Raw genomic sequence first — 20,801 nt, forward strand, 5'->3', positions numbered from 1 at the left:
GAGAAACAGTAAAGCTGTAAGTACTGGAGATTTGCACCTGAAGGATACATATTTTAATTTCACTTCTCAAGCTGTGATAACATCTTCTGAGGTACTATAAAAGCATAAATGAGCCCCAATGAGCCTGGCAAGTCTGCTGAGAACTTGCTAACATGCAGCTCCCCAGGAGGAGCCTGGAGTTCACCTGGCCCAGCGGGGGCTCTGGACCCCCAAGCCAGCGTGGCTTGGATGGAGTGACAGCAGCCTAGGTATCCAACTGAGAGGAGTCCTGGAGCACCAGAAGCGCCTTCCTGGAACAGAATCCCAGGATGGGATTCTCCCAGCATGTCCCCCATCCCAGCCCCCAGCCCAGCCAGGCAGAGGTAAGCCTCTCCCTTTGAGACAACATCCCTGGACCCAAAGGCTGAGGGCTTCACACTTGCCTCCTGCTACACAAACCTGTAGGGAATTTGTCCCTCTGACCATCAGCTTATCTGGCCCCAGGGATTAGTTGGGGAAAGCACGTCTCACTGAACTGTGCTGATGAACTGGACGCTGGTCCAGCCAGTCAATGAGCCTCTTCCTTCTCAACCCTACCCAGGGCCAGTGAGACCACCCTGCCCGCCGCCCAACACCGTCATAACCAAGGGAAGTTCAGAAGTGGAAATGGGCTATGAGCTTTCTTCTCTCCACCCTTAGGAGAGGGGGGCTGGATCAGGGGAGAAGACAGCCAATTTCTGTGTTCTCTTCTCTCCAGAAACTGTTTTTATTGGAAGGAGTCGATGTATATGCTTGCTATAAAGGTTGTTTATGCTGTCATAGCTAGATTTTTATTGGTTGTATTTTTGCTACACTTGCTTGAAAAATAATTATTTTCAAAGAAAAGAAGAATTACATATCCAGTAAACTAAATAAGACTCACTGTTTATTAGGGACCTCTGACAGCTCCTCAAACAGGAGGGAAAAAAAAAGATTTCCAAGCAGCGAATGGACAATTTATGTGCGAGTTTATTTGTAAAACAGATTTCAAGACATACTTCATCTTGGCTGTGCCAATAAAAATACATTCCATTTCTGCTCAGAAGCCTGTACTATCCAGTGGCTCCATAGGAACCCGGTTTCTCCCACCGTGTGACAAGCTGGATCAGCATGGTTCCACTCACCGAAGCTTGCTCCTGCTTTGCGTTGGACATTAGGCTGCCTGAAAAAATAAAAAGAAAAAGAAATAGCATCCCACAGGCCACACCAGAAGGAATGCATTTGTAAGAACCTAACTGGTCAGTCTTAACACAACTGCTGCAGCTTTCAAAATTCTGGGGCTGAAACAATTTTCAACTTGTTTTTTTTTTTTTTTAATTTTTAAATTTTTATGAACATTTTCCATGATTATAAAAAAAATCCCATGGTAATTCCCTCCCTCCCCACCCCCACAATTTCCCCTTTGAAATTCCATTCTCCATCATATTAACTCCCCATTGCATTCATTGTACTTACATATATACAATATCAACCTATTAAGTATCCTCCTCCCTTCCTTTCTCTTCCCGTTATGTCTCCTTTTTAACTTACTGGCCTCTGCTACCAAGTACTTTCCTTCTCACGCAGAAGCCCAATCATCTGTAGCTAGGATCCACATATGAGAGAGAACATGTGGTGCTTGGCTTTCTGGGCCTGTGTTACCTCACTTAGTATAATCCTTTCCAGGTCCATCCACATGGAACAGCAAGAGTCATCAACTTATTTTTAATCATCGACAACTTCTATCAGGAGCTGACTGCCATCCTCCGCCCCCAGCCTAAGTCTCCTTCTCTCGACCAAGGCCCAGGCAAGCTAGGTGGTGTACAGCCAGTCCCAAACTGCAGGTGGCATCAGCTGCCTCTCCAGGCAGGAGGGCGCCTTTGTTGAGTGAATTATTTCTTCATCCCAGGATGGAGCTCAGGGGAATGTGCCTTTGTCAGCCTTGGCTGATTCTTCCCCAAGCACTTTGCTTTTCTCCTGACCTGGAAACTTACAATACCTGGCCTTCCCTTCTCATCCCACTCAGCTGTGCCCCTGTGATTATGTAAACGTCACTGAGTCTGGCCTGCATGGGCTGGCAAAGGTGGCAGGAGGAGGGAAAGGAGAGGAGGGAAGAAATCCCTGAGCATGATCACTTGCACACACACGTCCACACACATCACTACTCACTAGAGGTCCGCCTCCACGTGATCACCTCCCAGACGCTCCACCACCCTTCACTGGCACTGAACCTGCAAGAGACACCACGTGCTGTACACAGATACAGATTCTGTCCTTGCAGAGTCCAAGTTTGTGTGTGGGGTGGGTGCGTGCACGTGTATGGGTGCACACGTATGTGTAGATGAGGGTATATGTGTGAGCATGCAAGTGGAGGCCAGAGGCCGATGTCCCAGTGACTTCTTCAATTGCTTTCTACCTTATTACTATTAATATTTTTAAAAAGTATTTATTTGAAAAAGAGAGGGAATGTATGTGCACCAGGGCCTCCTGCCCCTGCAAATGAACTCCACATGCATGTGAAATTTTGTGCATCTGGCTTTACAGGGGGACTGAGGACTTGAACCAGGGACATCAGGCTTTGCAAACAACATCTCTCCAGCTCCAGAATTTGTTTCTTGAAACAGGGTCTCATGCTGAACCCAGAACTCACTGATTCAGGTAGACTAAGTAGCCAAGTGATCCTCTGCCACCCTAGTGTTGGGATTACAGGCATGTTCCAGCATGCCTGGCATTTTATGTGGGCACTGTGAATCTGAACTCATGTGCTTGCCCAGCAAGCATTTTACCAACTAAGTCATCTTCCCGGCCCCAGTCAACAAGCTTTACACATAGTATTGTGTGGGTGCACATATATTTAAGTCCTGTGAAAGTTAATATAATGCCTTAATTAGTAATTCTTCTTTTTTTTTAAAGGTAGGGTCTCACTCTAGCCCAGGCTGACCTAGAATTCATTATGTAGTCTCAGGGTGGCCTCGAATTATCAGCAATCCTTCTAACTCTGCCTCCCAAGTGCTGGCATTAACAGCGAGCGCCACCACGCCCTGCTTATAATTCTTATTTCTTATCTAAAAAACTAGGGTCACAGGTGAGACTTCCTGTGTCACAGACTGTACCACTGTGTCACGGTTTGAATCTGAGCTGTTCCCTGAAGGCTCATGTGTCAAGGACTTGGTTCCCAGGTGATGATGGGCTTTGGGGAAGTGATGGATCCTGAGGTCTCTGTTCTAATTGATGGAATAACCCTTTTGTGGATTCGTAACTTGATGGTTTTACTTGGGTGTGGGGGCCAGTTACGTGACGTGGCTTAGTGAGGGCATGCCTTAGAAAGACATCCTTTGACTCTGGCCTCTTCCCTTCTTGACTCTCTTTTTGCTTCCTGATCACCATAAGTGACCACTTTGGTCTACCATGATCTCTTACCCTGGTATCACAGCCTCACCTGGGTGAATTGCTGCTGTTGGATCTGCTTTATCCCTGAAAGCATTCACAAATGGGAAGGTCTCTCAACTGGATCCCTACTTTGGACTGAAAAAATAAAGTTCTAGGACTGGAGGGATGGCTTAGCAGTTAAGGCGTTTGCCTGCAAAGACAAAGGATCCAGCCAGGTTCGATTCCCCAGAACCCATGTTAGCCGGATGCACAAGGGGGCGCATGCATCTGGAGTTCGTTTGCAGTAGCTGGAGGCCCTGGCATGCCCATTTTCTCTCTCTGTGTGTCAATAAATAAATAATAAAGTTCTAGACATGGAGGCATAGGCCTGTGATAACAGATCAGGAATTCAAGGCCAGCCTGAGGTTTGTTCTCAAAAAAAGAAGAAAAAGAAGGAGGAAGAAGCAAGCAAGCAAATAGACTGTGGGATTTAAGGATGCAAAGGTTCCTGAAGACTGGGAATGTGTCTAAACAACCTAGGAAAGTGCTATGTTCTCTCTCAAGAAGGTGACAATTTCTTGTGCATCAGAAGAAATGTCTCATTCCAACATGTTGCTGGCCACTTTACCATTGAGCTCTCCATGTGTGATTCAGGTAAACAATCACGTTCCACGGATGAGACAGATTAAGTAGGACCCCAGAGCAGGGCTCAGGCCTGTGTGACTACACGGCCAGGATAGCCCTTCCTGCAGGCCACCACACCCACCAGGAGCCTGGCTATAAGTGGCAGCAGCTGTCCTAGGGGCTGACGGCAGGAGGCACAGAGCTGCCTGCGGCCTCAAGGGTCTCCAGGAGCCTGCTAGCCAGCTCAGCTAGCACACGGGAGCCCCATTTGGCCCCATCTTTTAAACCACTGAATTATTCCTATCACCCTAAACTCTGACCTTCCAAGACTGGTGGGGACCAAGAGAGATGCTCTCAGCAATCTGGCAGGAATCTTTATTTTCTGATTGTTCTGCACTCTAAACCACTGTAGCCGAGTGACACTACAAATGACCGGACCCCTCTGGGGGAAGTGCCTCGTAGATGTATCCCCTCGCCAACCAGTTTTCTTTCCTCATGAAACAGGTTATTATACCATTTCTTATCCAGAGCCGTTGTTATTGGCCATAACTGTATTTACCCTACAGAAATATGTCCTTTTATGATAGGATATAAATATTAACTAACAATGTCTGGCATACCTGGACACCAACCCAGATGGGGGGAAGTGGAATTCCAGATGAATCTCAAGGCCCAGTGTTATCCTTAAATGAAATGTTCTGTTTTTAAAGACAGCTGTAAAAATCTTTAACATCATTTAGCAATCCCTTTGGAAGGGTTGATATCTTATTTGCCACTGATGTGGAGTGTGAGTTTGCATGTCTTTGCTTTAGTCTTATAATTTCAAATACTCAGGAAATATTGCATTCACTGGCAATCAATTTATTTTGATTGATAAAAAGGGGTTAATAAAAACTCCCTTAGAAATAAAAAGCAGGTGAATAACAATATATCTTTCATGGTGCCTTCTTTCGGCTGTGCATAAAGAGAGCAAGCTCTTTTACTTCTCCCCAATAAGTCTTTTCCTCTTATTTTCTATACCTAGTGAGTCATTTATAATCCTTATTATTTCCAACCCACATGTGCTCACAGCATCAGTCATATTTCCACATGCCGGGGGTTTTCTCCTTACTGTGCTGTGAGAGCCAGAAGGCAAACACACCCTATAATTTACAGGAAAAAACATGCCAAAGTGGATCCTTCAACATACCCAGTGTGACTGTATCCTTGGTAGTTAAAAAAAAAAAAATTAGGGTGACATATTAAACAGCATGTGAAAGTTTCCATCTATTATGGAAACAAAGTAAGACAGGAAGACCCTCACGTGTGGTATTTGATTCACACGAGCAGGCTACTAAAAGCAGGGATGGAGAGAAGTGAGATACAGTTAATGTGCTCTGCTCAGAGATGAAGTTGCAGATGTTGAGAGGCACATGAACATTTTTATATTCAACAAAGAAAAGGCAGAATGACAGATCTTGGAGGCCTTCTCTCCTGAACACAACAGTGTTTACAGTGGTGTTGTGGGATGATGTAGGCACATGTTATACACAGCAGATGACTCTAATTTGTGCAGGTCACATAATCTCTCAAATATTAAGTATCCACTTGGAGTCACCTTTACAGAGCACATTTACATCAGGAAAGATTTTCCGAAATTAGCTTACATCACAAAGGTCTGCCTGAAAGCTGAAAACCTGTGGTGTTTTTCCTCCCTATTGTTTGCTATAATAATGTTTTCCCCATCGTAAGGACAGAGTTTAGAACTGTCCTGCACTGAGGTTTGCCATAAGTGAAAACACAGCCTGGTAGCTCATGCCTGCAATCCTAGGACTTGTAAGGCTGAGGCAGGAGGTCTGCCACGAGGTTAAGGCCAGTGTGAGACCCTGTATGCAAAAACAAACAAAAACAGAATCCAAGCTAAAATGACACTGGAGGGCTGAAGGGCTGGCTTAGCGGTTAAGGTACTTGCCTATTAAGCATGGACCCAGGTTTGATTCCCCAGGACCCACATAAGCCAGATGCACAAGATAGTGCATGCATCTGGAGTTCATTTACAGTGGCTGAAGACCCTGGTATGCCCATTGTCTCTCTCAAATAAATAAATAAATGAAATGAAATAAAAATGACACTAGAAGAAAGCCGTACCTTCCCAGCATGAGCATGTGGCTGACCTAGGGGAAAAAAGACATCTTCAGATATAATCATCTTGGATGGAAGGACCTCTGTCTACAGCAAGAAGACAGAGTTGAAGACAAGGCTAGAGGTGAGGTCAGGGAAGAGTGCGGGGCTGCTGGAGACAAGCCGAATCGGACACTCCTCAGGATCCTTCTGATCCGAACGTAATTCTAAAGTCGAGATGTGGCCCTGGGTGGCTCATGCATTCCACTATTCTGTTTCTGTGTTTGATACCTCATCTTTGTTTGAGCCATGAGAGGAGGCCTGGAAGGTGAGACACACAGGGAGACACAGAGCCTGCAGTGTACACAGGTCCAGGCTAGTCCCAGACAGGTGAGGGAGGGCCAGCGAGCAAGGAAGCAGCCACCCTCCAGATCCTGGGGAGGCTAAAAGCCCTTCTGAATCCATTTTGCCTGCCCCAGAGACTCACTGGAGAAAGCTGCTCCTGCCCTGGGGCCCGAGCAAGGAACCCAAGCAACCAAGGGGCACTGGAGCTGTTTTAGGGTTTTTTGTTTATTTGTTTGTTTGTTTGTGTGTTTTGTTTTGTTTTGTTGAGGTAAGGTTTCCCTTTTTCCCAGGCTGACCTGGAATTCACCTTGTAGTCTTAGGGTGGCCTCCAACTCAGTGATCGTCCTATCTGTGTCTCCCAAGTGTTGGGATTAAAGGCGTGCACCAGCACTCCTGGCTTGTTTTGGTTTTTATTTAACCCACCCTGTTGTCAGGTAGATCTGCAGCTTAGTGAGGAGCCTGGCTCCAGGGCAGGATGTCTGCAGAGCAGCAGAAGGCAGGAAAGCTGGCGAGTGTGGCTGGCTCTCCGGCCTGCTGCTCAATCCATGTCCAGCCTAGACATCTCTGCCTGTTTCTCTCAACACTGTTAAAGTAACTCACACAGCTCTCACCTCAAAGGAGAAGAGTGAGTTTATTTTGGAGCCAAATACAAGTGAACATGGCCCAGGAACACACATTTAGGTTACCCCAAATTCCATGTTCCACTGTGTTAACATTTTTTTTTTGACACTTTTTGTAGTTATGTAACAAAAGCAAGTCATAAACCAAGGCACTTTTCAAATTGATTTTTTATTTTTACTTATTTATTACAGACAGAGAGGAGAGGGAGAGAAAGAATGGAAGCACCAGGGACTCTAGCCACTGCATATAAACTCCAGACTCATGCACCATCATGTGCATCTGGCTTATGTGGGACCTGGAGAATGGAACCTGAGTCCTCAGGCTTCACAGGCAAGCACCTTAACTGCTAAACCTTCTCTCCAGCCCCCCAAGGCATTTTTCAGATACACTAGTTGAAACATTAGGTATAGCAAAATGGGAAATCACCACAGGTTTCAGATGTTTTCTGCTGTCATTACCTTCATGTTGCTGGACCAACATCTGACCAGAAGCAGCTAATGGGAAGAAAGGGATTATTTCAGGTTCATAGATTCTGGAGGAAGCTCCTTCAAAGCTGGCTCACTTCAGCATGCAGAGGAGAGAGAAAACCAACACCTACAAGCACAAACAGCCAGAGCTCCAAAACCGGCTCTGAACAGTTACTAAGGCCGGACTCAAGCTCCACCCCCAGTGACCCCTCCTCCAGCAGGGTCCCACCTCCCAAACTGCCATCAGCCAGGAATAAAGTATTCAAATCACAGGAATTTCCGAGGAACACCGAATTCAAAACACCACATTCTACCCTGTCTCCCATAAAATCACAACCATCCATGATTTCAAATGCAATTCATTCAGTTCAAAATTTAAAGTCCCCATAGGTTTTTAAAAAAATTATTTGCTTGTTTTTTTTTGGGGGGGGGTTTATCAAGGTAGGGTTACATTCTAGTTCAGGCTGACCTGGAATTCACTATACAGTCTCAGGGTGGCCTCAAACTCACAGGGATCCTCCTACCTATGCCTCCCGAGTGCTGGGATTAAAGGCGTGCACCATGCACAGCTCCCATAGTTTTTATCAATCCCAACACTATTCAAACATCCCCATAGTCCGTGGTCTCTTAACTAATAGCTGCACAAGAAAAGCACACAGTAGCAGAGATTAAACATTCACATGTAAAAGATGGCATTAGGCATGGGAGGGAAAGATTGAACCAATACAAGATCTAAAACAGGGCAAACATCAAATCCTGCAACTCTAAGCCTGACATTTCCATCTAGTGGTGAAGTCTCTGGGGTTCCAATTCCACCCCTCCAGCTGGGTTGTTCATAATCCTGAGGAAAACTCCATCTCAAGATGAGAGCTCTCCTTGGCAGCTGTCCTCGTCCTTGGTTTCTCCACTGCAACCCATGGTTCATCCTCATGGGTCCATCATGTCTCCATGCAAGGACTTCCAACAACCCTACCTTACATTGTCCATGTCCATTTCCCAAAACCAAAACCATGTTGCCAATACAATGACCCTTTCCTTCTAGCATTTGTTCTACTCCCATAGTACCAGGTAGGCTACCAAACTTATTAATGCGGGGGAACAAAGCAATGTTGAGGAGCAGGACACTCCTTCAGTATTCAGGTTCTCTTCTTTCAAAGGAGTCCACGTTTTTCCTGCTGTCCCAATGCAAAACAGCTAGTCCAGTCTTAATGGTTGTGATTTTTCAAACAATTGCAGCTGAATGGGTGCCCTCTCCAGCCCAAAACCTTCATTTCTTTCTATGCCATATACATCTGCTCACACCAGGACATTTATGCAGTGCAACCCTACACAAACTCTCAGGACACAGGCAGGCAGAATACAGCAAGCCTCTCAAACAAATTGCAGTCCAGTGCCAATAAAGTTGTTTCTTCCCGTAATATGCCAAACCTCACAGTCAATAGTCCTTACTGCATTCAGGTCTTCCAACTCTGACCCGAATGGTCCATCAAACCCTGCCTTCACCACTGCAAGGTGTCTCTTAGGCCAAGGTTTCAAATCCTTCAACTTTCTTCGGGCTGTTCAGCCTTGTTTGAGGTAAATGCAGCCATTTTCTGGGAACTTTAGTTCACAACATGACAACAGTCCTGTGTTGTCACTGTGAGGACTAGATGGACAGATGGGGACTGGAGAGATGGCTCCGTGGTAAGGAGTACTTGCTGTGCAAGTATGAGAGCCTAAGGCTGGCTGAGTTTGATTTCCTAACACCATGTAAATAACTAGGCAAGGTCATGCATGTCTGCAACCTCAGCTCTACAGGGGGACGAGAGAGGGATGTGGAGACTGGAGAATTGCTGGGCTTGCTGATTGGAAAGGACACTGCAAAAATGGGGCTGGAGAGGTGGCTCAGAGGTTAAAGGCACTCAATTGCAATGCTTGATTGTCCCAGGTTCAATTCCCCAGAACTCACCTAAAGTCAGATACACAAAGTGACGCATGGAGTTCACTTGTGGCAGCAAAAGGCTCTGGTGCACTCATGCTCTTTCTCTCCCTCTTTGTATGTCTCTAATAAATAAAAATATTGAAGAAAAGAAAATGGCAAAAATGGTAGCTCTTAAGGAAACAGTTAGGTGAGTGAAAAGAGGAGGGCCCAGGATATTCTCCTCTGGCCTCCACAAGCCTGCTCACAGGGTCCGTGGATTTGCACACATATGCATGTACTAATACACACACACACAGAGGTGCCAGACTGAGTAGTAAAGTCTCTGGTTGAGACAGTTCACTCCTGAATGTCTACTGCATGCCTAGCCTTGGCCAATGAAAAACAAGCATTCTCATCAGGGTTTGAATGTAAAATGGCCCTCACAGGCTTAAGTGTTTGAACACTTGTTCTCTAGCCAGTAGCACTGTTTGGAAAGGTTATAGAACCTTCAGAGGTGGAGACTTGCTGGAGAAAGTGGGTCACTGCGGATGGGCCTTGAGATTTTATAGCCTAGCCCCACTTCCTGTTTTTTAAATTTTTTATTTGTTTATTCTAGGTAGGGTCTCATGCCAGCACAGGCTGACCTGAAATTCACTATGTAGTCTCAGGGTGGCTTCTAACTCTCCATGATCCTCCTACCTCTGCTTCCCAAGTCAATTTTTTTTTTAATTAATTTATTTCAGAGAGAGAGGCAGATAGAGAGAATTTGAATGGGCAGGCCACAGCCTCCAGCCACTGTAAACAATCTTCAGATGCACCACCTTGTGCCACCTTGTGCATCTGGCTTACATGAGTCCTGGGGAAGCAAACCTAGGTCCTTTGGCTATGTAGGCAAGTGCCTTAATGGTTGAACCATCTCTCCAGGACCCACTTCCTGTTTGTCCTCTGCTTCCTGCCAATGTGACCAGCTGCTTCAAGCTCCATTTCCTCTCTGCCAGGAAACTTCCTGTAGAAGATGTAAACCAAAATAAATCCCTTTCCATCTTTAAGTTGTTTCTGGTCAAGTATTTATTCACAGCAGTGAGAAAATAACTAATACAGAAACCTTGTACCAAGAGTTGGAATGTTGTTGCTATAAACCTAACTATGTGGAACCTAAGGCTTTGGGAAGTAGTTTTTGAGAGGAACATGGAAGAGTCTGGAATTTTGGCTAGAGAAGGCCTTGAATACTGTATGCAAAGCTTAATGAGCCATTCTGGTGGGAGTTTGGAAGGCCATAATGCCAGGAGAAATGCAGTGTGTGAAACCCCAGAAAGTTAGAGGGAAACAGAACTTGGAAATCAGGAACTGGGCTATAGGCAGTTCTTGTGACATTTTGGCAAAGAAACTGGCTGCATTCTTTCATTGTTCTGAGAACTTAAGTTAAATTGAATTTAAAAATAATAGGCTAGGGGCTGAGATGCTGTCTCAGCAGTTAAAGGTACTTTGTTGCAAAGACTGCTGGCCTAGGTTCAATTCCCAGCACCCATGTGAAGCGAGTCTAACATTTATCTAGAGTAGCAAGAGACCCTGGCATGCACATGTGTATTCATGTGCACACACATATGCAAACAAATCATAAATACATTTAAAAAATAAGAAAATCAATTGACTAATGTATTTGGCAGAGGAAATTGAGAGGCAGAATGGCATTGAATCTAAGCATGGCTTCTGCTGACTGCTCTTATTCAGATAAGAAACAAGTGAGAAACAAGAGCAGCAGAAAAATATAAAAAAATGTGCCATTCCGTGAGAGAAGGAGCAAGTGTGAAATTTCCAGTAATGAACATACTGATGCTATAGTTGTTAAAATGATTAACACTACTAAAGGAAATGTGTTGCTCTGCACTAGGTTCCACCCACTGAAAGCTCTAGCTAATGAAAATGCAATTTCTTTTGGATGGAGATGGCTTGAAGGAAAAACGCGGGAGTTCCTTGCTTCCCATGGTCAGTATATAAAGGCTTCTACAGCTGTGGTTCATGGTCAGGCTTCATCCAAAGCTGGCAGCAGAACTTGGCTGTGTCACCCATGTGGTACTAGATTTTCAGGCATGAAAACTGCCAAGATTGAGAGGGTCATGGAGTCTTGCTCCAAGGCTTCAGAGAGTTGCTGAGGCTATGAGATGTGAGGCAGGGCTGTATTTCACGCATGGAGACCCTGAGAATCTACTGCTTGGAGCTGTAATGATAAAGCTTGAATTGCATTGTTGACCCCAGTATGTTGAAGAAGTCAGAATCATGGTATGTCTATCCACGAAGGAGTGGGGGTGCCCCACAAGAGCAACAGCAGAACTGTAACAGTGGAGCTACCCATGCCTTTTAGCCCAGATTTCATGCAAAGTTCCAGATACCATACATAGAATTATGGGATTTGGTGTTTGCTCTGCTGGGTTTCAGTCTTGCTTTGGTCCAATATTTCTTTGTTATACTCCTATTTCTACCTTTTGAAATGGTAATGTTTACTCCATGCCATTAAATGTTGGAAGGATGTAACTTTTTAAATTTTAGTTTAAAAAAAAATGAGAATGAATGAATGGGTACATCAGGGCCGCCTCCTGCTGCAAATGAACTTTAGATGCCATTTTGTGCATCTGGCTTAATGTGAGTACTGCGAACTCAAACCCATGTCCTCAGGTTCTGCAAGAAAGCACCCTTAACTGAAGAGCCATCTCTTCAGCACAGAGATAGCCATTTTTAAGTTAAGTTAGTGTGGCGGCTCTCGCCTGTAATTCCAACACTTGGGAGGCTGAAGCAGGAGGAATGCCACAAAGCCAAGGCCAGCGGGGATGACAGTGTGGCCCAGTCTCAAGAAAAGAAAAACATGTCATTGGAGTTTGAAAGCGGAGCAGAAGCAAAGAGTTTGCAGCAGCAGTGCTGCGAAGTAACTCACCCCTCCACTCTGCCACCATCTTTCAGACCAGCTGAGCCACCCCTGGCAATACAGGCAAAAAGACAACCCTTTGGGAACGAGTGAACAAGGCTCAGAAATGAGCTCTTAACCCACATGACCAGTTATAATTCTGGAGCTGTAACAAATGGGACCTTTCTGGAAACTTCCTGGCCAGGGCGTCTGTTGCAGTCCGGTTCGCATTGCTGTTAGAAATCACCCAACCAAGAGCAGCTTCTGGGAAAAAGAGATTTATTTTGGCTTACAGGCTCGAGGGGAAGCTCCACGATGGCAGGGGAAAACGATGGCATGAGCAGAGGGTGGACATCACTCCCTGGCCAACATAAGGAGGAACACAGCAACAGGAGGGTGTGCCAAACACTGGCATGGGGAAACTGGCTATAAAGCCCATAAGCCCGCCCCCAACAATATACTCCCTCCAGGAGGCATTAATTCCCAAATCTCCATCAGCTGGGAACCTAGCATTCAGAACACCTAAGTTTATGGGGACACCTGAATCAAACCACCACAGCGTCCATGTGGCCTACTGCTCTGCTGGAAACAGGCTAGAATAAGAGCAACTGTCATTCACTGAGTGCTGGCCACTGGTTGGGGTGTGGTGGCTCATAAGCCCTTTAAGAGGGGATATCACTTAAGGGCTGAAGGGGTCTCACTGAGATAGACACTGTATTAACATCTCACTTTAAACCCAGGAAAGGGGAGGGTGAGCAAGGCAGCTTGTCAGGTGCTGGAAACAGGTTGGAGTTCTAGTCCCCCTTCTTCAGGTGGCACGTGGGAAGGGTTAGCAATGAATGGAGAAGGCACTTCTACTTACTGTAAAGTACCATCACATACATATTAGTAGAACTCCCGAGCTATCAGCCAAAACAAGCCCTTCCCTCCTTTTTTGTCAGATACTTGGCCACAGCAAGAAAGTAACTAAGACAGCAGTTAGGCACACTGACAACGTGTGCTCCCAGAGCCACTCATATCTCCAAACATAGAACTGTCCTGTTAAATACTGACTTCGGTTCCCCTCCTAAAAAATTATGTGAACTGAATACAATGATCTTCATACAGGTCACTCAGGGGGATAATTGGAGACACTCCCACATTGTGTCTGGAGATGCAATTTGGCTAAAAGGTGTACTGGTGTTTCCTAAGATAGAATCTATACATGGATTTGTATTTGTTCTTACAGTGCTAGGGACTGAACCCAGGGCCTCACTCATGCTACACAAGTGCTCTACCATTGAGTAACACTTTCAACAACGTTTTAAAAATTTCACCAAATTCTAAATTCCGTCTGGTCACAAAGATATGTGACACAAGAGTGAACAATCAGTGGCAGTATTAATCCTAGGTGAGAGTGCTTGGCTTGTCTCACACCTCTCACAGTCATCATGGCTTTCTCTTACAAGAAACTGAGGTGGATGAAGAACCACTTAGGCCATTGCTACGTGGTCTTTAGCAAACTGAATAGTGTTTGGTGCCGTTCACCCTAATGGTCAAGAACAGGGCTTTGCCACAAAGGATACCTTCAACGACGGTGTACAGGAAAGCGCAGTGCCTCCATGGAGCTTAGGACACTACTCGAGAAGCACGCGTGGTTCCAGCTTACAGGGGCTCTCCGTGGTCCACCACCGCGGCTCCACCACGATGACTGGTCAACGCCAAGAGAAGGCACCCCTACCCACCCATCATCACCGGGAAAGTGTTCCCAGAACTTGCCTCCAACCGACCTCCACTTCTCACTGCCCAATTCTGTTCACATGCGGACGGCTAGCCAACTACTGGCGGGGGACTGGCCCTGTCCATCAGGGGAGTCCCGGCTCTGCACCCGAAGCCGAGGGGAAAGGGTGGAGCAGGAGACGCCTGGACGAGCGGTCGCGGGGACCCTGGCCTGCACCCCTTCCTGGGACTTCCACCGCGGAGGAGGCCTATGCTCAGGGGCCTGTCCGGGAGGAGCCACTCACGCCTCACGCCGCGTTGCCAGGAAGAGAGCTAACTGCCTAACTACAACTCCCAGAGAACAGCTCGCCGCAGCCTCGGCTGTGATGATTGGCCCACCGCGCCATCCATCAAACCACCAGGGACTCAACGACCAATTACAAGAGACAAGGGGTGGGCGCTCCCGCCGCAAAGGGAGGGCGGGGCCGCCGAAGCCTAGGAGTCCTGTGGGATCCTCGGGACCCCACGGCAGAGACCGCGAAGCGGGACGAGACGAACCCGCTCCTCCTCTAGACGCGGCCACCTCCCACGCTGCCCCGCCCCGAGATGACTCCGGCCGCCACTACTCCTGCCTGCCGCCCTCGCCGGCAGACTGGCGCCTCTCCCGCGGCCCGCCCTCGTCGTCGTCTCATTGGTTCCTCCCATCACGAGGGTGAGGGGCGTGGCCGGGGCGGGCGGCCCGGCCGTGGTGGGCCTCAGCGGCCGAAGTGCTCTCTCCTCAGTCCGCATGGACGGCCTGGTGCTGTGCGGATGGCGACGGAGGAGGGAGGAGGAGCTGCCGGCCCCGGGCGACGCGGTGAGTCCTGGCGCGGCGCGGGGCGCGAGCGTCGGCTCGGGCAGCGGCCGGCTGTGGGTGAGGCGGGCCCGACTTGGGTCCCAAGTGCACCTGCCGGGCGGGGCGGGGCGTGTGGGCGGAGCCGTGGGCAGTGCCACGCCCCTCCAGGCGCGCCTGCGCAGGCAACGGGAACCGCGCGCCGCTCCTTCCAGGTCTCCCCGGACCCTGAACTTGTCCTGGGGCGCGTCGTAAGAGCTCAGGCGCGCGTGCGCGGGTGGAGTACCCTGGCGGGAACCGCGGGGAGCCACTGGGCAATGCGTGGCGAAGGTGGGGGACAGAAGGCAGCCCATGAGTCGTTTTCTGTATCCGCTTAAGCACTGACCGCGCTGGCGGCTGCTGCTTGCTTGTATCTTGCCCTAGTCTTGAAGTCATGGTTCCTGGCCAAGACCAGCAGCCAGCATAGCTAACGTTTGCTGTTTTGTTGAGACAGGATATCATGTAGCCCAGGCTAGCCTTCAACTTGCTGTGTAGCTGAAGATGATCTTGAACCCTTTTAAAAAATTACTTATTTGTTTTCAAGCGGGGTGGGGAGTGGTGGTATGGGAGCTCTAGGGCCTCCAGCCACTGCAAACGAACCCCTTATGCATGGGCCACTGTGTGCATTTTGCTTTATGTGAGTACTGGAGAATTGAACCTGAGCCATTAGGCCTTGTAAACAGATGCCCTTTACTACTGAGCCCTCTCTCCAGCCCTGATCTTGACCTATAAATAAATAAATTAAATAAATTTATTTATTTTCAGAGAAAGAGAGAATATGAATGGGTGCCCAAGGACCTCATGCCATTTCAACCAAACTCCAGACATACGGGTCACGTTGTGCATCTGGAGTTCTGAACTACTGCTATTCTCAGTTGTGGTCAAGTATCTATGCCTGGACAGCGCCGAGTGTCTTGGCCCATCTCTGCTTGTTGCCTCCCTCTGTGGACTGTCCTGCAGGGCAACAGTAGTCTGCTGGGCAGAGTGCTGGCCAGCCGACCTGCCTTTCCTTTCGTTTCCTTCTCCCTGAAACAGGTCTGGCCTTCAGTCTAGGGATGACAAACCAGCCTGTTAAAAGGGCAGGTGATACTGAGCTTCAGTCTGGCATTTTTTGTTTGTTTGTTTTATGAGAGAGAGAAAGAGAATTGGTAGGCAGGGTCTCCAGCCACTGCAATCGAACTCCAGACACATCCACCACGTTGTGCACAATGCTCGACCTTACTCATGCATCTGTCATATGTGAGATCTGGGGAATCGAACATGGGTCCTTAGGCTTTGCAGGCACGTACCTTAACCACTAAGCCATCTCTCCAGCCCAGTCTGGAATATTTTTTGATGCAGTTGTTCAAACTTTGAAGTGATTTAGCTATAAAATCCCAATTGCCATTTTCACCCATTCTTGGAATTACGAATTTGTAAAATAAAATATACATAAGGACTGAGAATATTTTATATCCATCTTCTCTGTGGATAAACTTTGAGACCTGCCTTTGCTAAACAATCAACAGTTACCCAGCAGAGCTAGTAATGTTGACCAGCAAAACCGCTTTAATGCACTGATGACTCCATCTCCGTGCAGGCAACCCGAGGAGCTGAAAGTGATGGTGGTGTGTTTGCTGCTCTCCATTGAATGCAGAGGCAGCATGCCTCCTGAGGGAGGGCCAGGGAAAGCCCAGTGAGTACAGAGCCGGGCCTTTCCGTGTGTGTGTGTGTGTGTGTGTGTGTGTGTGTGTGTAGTGTGGTAAGTGGTGTGTGCACATATATGTGCCCCCACGTGCTCTCCTGTGCTGGCCAGAGTGGAATATCAGTGTCCTGCTCCCTGGCTCTTTCCACCTGGTCTTCTTTGGAGCTGAGTCTCCTTGTACTGTTACCAGAGCTTTCCAAAATTCAGGTCTCTGCTCCCCTGAAAGACTGGGATTGCAGGTGTGTATGGCCACGTCCCGCTATTTAATATAGGATCTGGAGACTTGAACTTCAGTCTTAGGCCCCCTCACACCCTCATCCTTTTATTTATTTATTTTATAACTTTTGTTAATATTTTCCATGATTATAAAAAAATATCCCATGGTAATACCTTCCCTCCCCCCCCCACTTTCCCCTTTGAAATTCCATTCTCCATCATATTACCTCCCCATCTCAATCATTGTACTTACATATATACAATACCAACCTATTAAGTACCCTCCTCCCTTCCTTTCTCTTCCCTTTATATCTCCTTTTTAACTTACTAGCCTCTGCTAGTAAGTATTTTCCTTCTCACGCAGAAGCCCAATCATCTGTAGCTAGGATCCACATATGAGGGAGAACATGAGGCGCTTGGCTTTCTGGGCCTGTGTTACCTCACTTACTATAATCCTTTCCCGATCCATCCATTTTTCTGCAAATTTCATAACTTCACATTTCTTTACCACTGAGTAGAACTCCATTGTATAAATGTGCCACATCTTCATTATCCACTCATCAGTTGAGGGACATCTAGGCTGGTTCCATTTCCCAGCTATTATAAGTTGAGCAGCAATAAACATGGTTGAGCATGTACGTCTAAGGAAATGAGATGATTTTTTGGATATATGCCTAGGAGTGCTATAGCTGGGTCATATGGTAGATCTATCTTTAGCTGTTTTAGGAACCTCCACACTGATTTCCACAATGGCTGGACCAGATTGCATTCCCACCAGCAGTGTAGAAGGGTTCCTCTTTTTCCACATCCCCGCCAACATTTATGATCATTTGTTTTCATGATGGTGGCCAATCTGACAGGAGTGAGATGGAATCTCAGTGTAGTTTTAATCTGCATTTCCCTGATGACTAGTGATGTAGCACAGTTTTTTAGATGCTTATATGCCATTTGTATTTCTTCCTTTGAGAATGCTCTATTTAGCTCCATAGCCCATTTTTTGATTGGCTTGTTTGATTCCTTATTATTTAACTTTTTGAGTTCTTTGTATATCCTAGATGTTAATCCTCTGTCAGATATATAGCTAGTGAAGATTTTCTTCCCATTCTGTAGGTTGCCTCTCTGCTTTTGTCACTGTGTCCTTTGCAGTGCAAAATCTTTGTAATTTCATGAGGTCCCAGTGATTAATCTGTGGTTTTATTGCCTGAGCAATTGGGGTTGTATTCAGAAAGTCTTTGCCAAGACCGGTATGTTGAAGGGTTTCCCCTACTTTTTCCTCTAGCAGTTTCAGAGTTTCAGGTCTGATGTTAAGGTCTTTAATACATTTGGACTTAATTCTTGTGCATGGAGAGAGAGAATAATCTATTTTCATCCTTCTACAGATATATATCCAGTTTTCCCAACACCATTTGCTGGAGAGGCTGTCTTTTCTCCAATGAGTATTTTTGGCATTTTTATCGAATATCAGATGGCTATAGCTACCTGGGCTTACATCTGGGTCCTCTATTCTGTTCCACTGATCTACATGTCTGTTTTTGTGCCAGTACCACACTGTTTTTGTTACTATGGCTCTGTAGTATAGGTTAAAATCAGATATGGTGATACCATCAGCCTTATTTTTGTTGCTCAGTAGTTTAGATATTTGAGTTTTTTTTGTGATTCCAAATGAATTTTTGAATTGTTTTTTCTATTTACATGAAGAATGCCTTTGAAGTTTTGATAGGGATTGCATTAAATGTATAGATTGCTTTTGGTAAGATTGCCATTTTCACAATATTGATTCTTCCCATCCAGGAACAAGGGATGCTTCTCCACTTTCTAGTGTCTTCTGCAATTTCTCGCTTGAGTGTTTTAAAGTTCTCATTGTAGAGGTTCTTTACTTCCTTGGTTAGGTTTATTCCAAGGTACTTTATTTTTTTGATGCAATTGTGAATGGGAGTGATTCTCTGATTTCATCCTCCGTGTGTTTGTTGTTAGCATATACGAAAGCTACTGAATTCTGTGTATTTATTTTGTATCCTGCTACATGGCTGTAAGTTTTTATCAGCTCTAACAGTTTGCTAGTAGAGTCTTTAGGGTCCTTTATGTATAGAATCATGTTATCTGCAAATAGTGATAACTTGATCTCTTCCTTTCCAATTTGTATCCCTTTTATGTGTGTCTCTTGCCTTATTGCTATGGCTAAGACTTCCAAAACTATATTAAGTAAAAGTGGGGACAGTGGACACCCTTGTCTTGTTCCTGATTTTAGTGGAAAAGCTTCCAGTTTTTCCCCATTTAGTAATATGTTGGCTGTAGGCTTGTCATAAATAGCTTTTATTATATTGAGATATGTTCCTTCTATTCCCAGTCTCTGTAGGACTTTTATCATGAAGGGATGTTGGATTTTGTCAAGTGCTTTCTCTGTTTCTAATGAGATGATCATGTCATTTTTGTCCTTCAACTCATTTATATAATGTATTACATTTATAGATTTGCTTATATTGAACGATCCCTGCATCTCTGGGATAAAGCCTACTTGGTCAGGGTGAATGATCTTTTTGATATACTCTTGTATTCTGTTTGCCAATATTTTGTTGAGACATTTTGCATCTATGTTCATGAGGGAGATAGATCTGTAATTTTCTTTTACTGTTCTATCTTTGCCTGGTCTTGGTATCAGGGTGATGCTGGCGTCAAAGAAGGAGTTTGGTAGAATTCCTTCTTTTTCTATTTCCTGGAAAAGCTTAAGAACCAATAGTGTTAGCTCTTAAAGGTCTGGTAAAATTCAGCAGTGAATCCATCTGGGCCTGGGCTTTTTTTAGTTGGGAGATTATTGATAACTGTTTGGATCTCCATGTTTGTTATAGGTCTATGTAAGTGATCAATCTCATTTTGATTTAATGTAGGTAGGTCATATAAATCAAGGAAATCATTCATTTCTTTCAGATTTTCATACTATGTGGAGTATATGCTTTTATAGTATATCTCTGGAATCTGTTGTGATGTTACCTTGTTCATCTCTGATTTTATTAATTAGTGTCTCTTCTCTCTTTCTTTTGGTCAGATTTGCTAAGGGTTTATCAATCTTGTTTATCCTTTCAAAGAACCAACTCTTTGTTTCATTAATTCTTTGGATTTTTTTTTTGTTTGTTTGTTTCTATTTCATTAACTTCTGCCCTAATCTTTATTATTTCTTCCCATCTACTGATTTTTGGTTTGCCTTGTTCTTCTTTTTCCAAGGCTTTAAGGTGAAGCATTAGGTCGTTTACTTGCGACCTTTCTAATTTCTTAATATAGGCACTTAAGGCTATAAGTTTACCTCTTAGAACTGCCTTCATTGTGTTCCAGAGATTTTGGTATGTTGTGTTCTCATTATCATTTGACTCTATAAATTTTTTGATTTCCTTTTTGATTTCTTCATTGACCCATTCATCATTTAGTAGTGTATTGTTTAGTTTCCATGATTTTGTGTATGCTCTATAGCCTTTCTTGCTACTGATTTGTAGTTTAATTCCATTGTGGTCAGATAGAATGCAAGGAATTATTTCAGTTTTCCTGAATTTGTTAAGATTTGCTTTGTGTCCTAATATATGGTCTGTTTTAGAGAATGTTCCATGTGCTGCTGAAAAGAATGTATATTCTGCAGCATTTGGATGGAATGTCCTGTATATATCTGTTAGGTTCATTCCTTCTATGACCTCATTTACTCCAGATGCCTCTGTTTATTTTTTCCCAGGATAACCTGTCAATTGATGAGAGTGGGGTGTTAAAGTCACCCACCACTACTGTGTTTGGTGTTATCTGTGACCTTAGTTCTAATAGTGTTTATTTGATGAAGTTGGAAGCCCCTATGTTAGGTGCATATATGTTTAGGATTGTAATGTCCTCCTGTTGGAGTGTGCCCTTAATCAATATAAAATGACCTTCCTTATCTTTCTTGAACAACGTTGGACTGAAGTCTTCCTTGTCAGATATTAGGATAGCAACCCCTGCTTGTTTTCTTGGCCCATTTGCTTGAAACACCATTTTCC

The 20,801-nt window shown here is 45.4% G+C and overlaps 1 protein-coding gene and 1 long non-coding RNA gene across 2 annotated transcripts in view; one reads left to right on the forward strand and one right to left on the reverse strand.

Moving 5' to 3' along the window:
• Positions 1 to 969: 969 nt before the first annotated feature.
• Positions 970 to 14,317, reverse strand: LOC123456074. Its single transcript, XR_006634302.1, has 3 exons — positions 13,888 to 14,317; positions 2,167 to 2,228; positions 970 to 1,180 (listed from the first exon to the last, which is right to left on the reverse strand). It is a non-coding gene; the product is annotated as an uncharacterized LOC123456074 (long non-coding RNA).
• Positions 14,318 to 14,751: 434 nt separating this feature from the next.
• The window catches only part of C1H10orf143 (chromosome 1 C10orf143 homolog), a 46,402-nt gene continuing 40,352 nt past the window's right edge, over positions 14,752 to 20,801 (forward strand). Inside the window, exon 1 of the mRNA XM_045138018.1 lies at positions 14,752 to 14,876. Within this exon, the coding sequence (XP_044993953.1) occupies positions 14,808 to 14,876 (69 nt within the window). The 5' untranslated portion in view covers positions 14,752 to 14,807. The remainder of the gene's footprint in view (positions 14,877 to 20,801) is intronic.

The sequence above is a fragment of the Jaculus jaculus genome, chromosome 1, assembly GCF_020740685.1.
Source record: "Jaculus jaculus isolate mJacJac1 chromosome 1, mJacJac1.mat.Y.cur, whole genome shotgun sequence".
In the NCBI taxonomy this organism is placed as follows: domain Eukaryota; kingdom Metazoa; phylum Chordata; class Mammalia; order Rodentia; family Dipodidae; genus Jaculus; species Jaculus jaculus.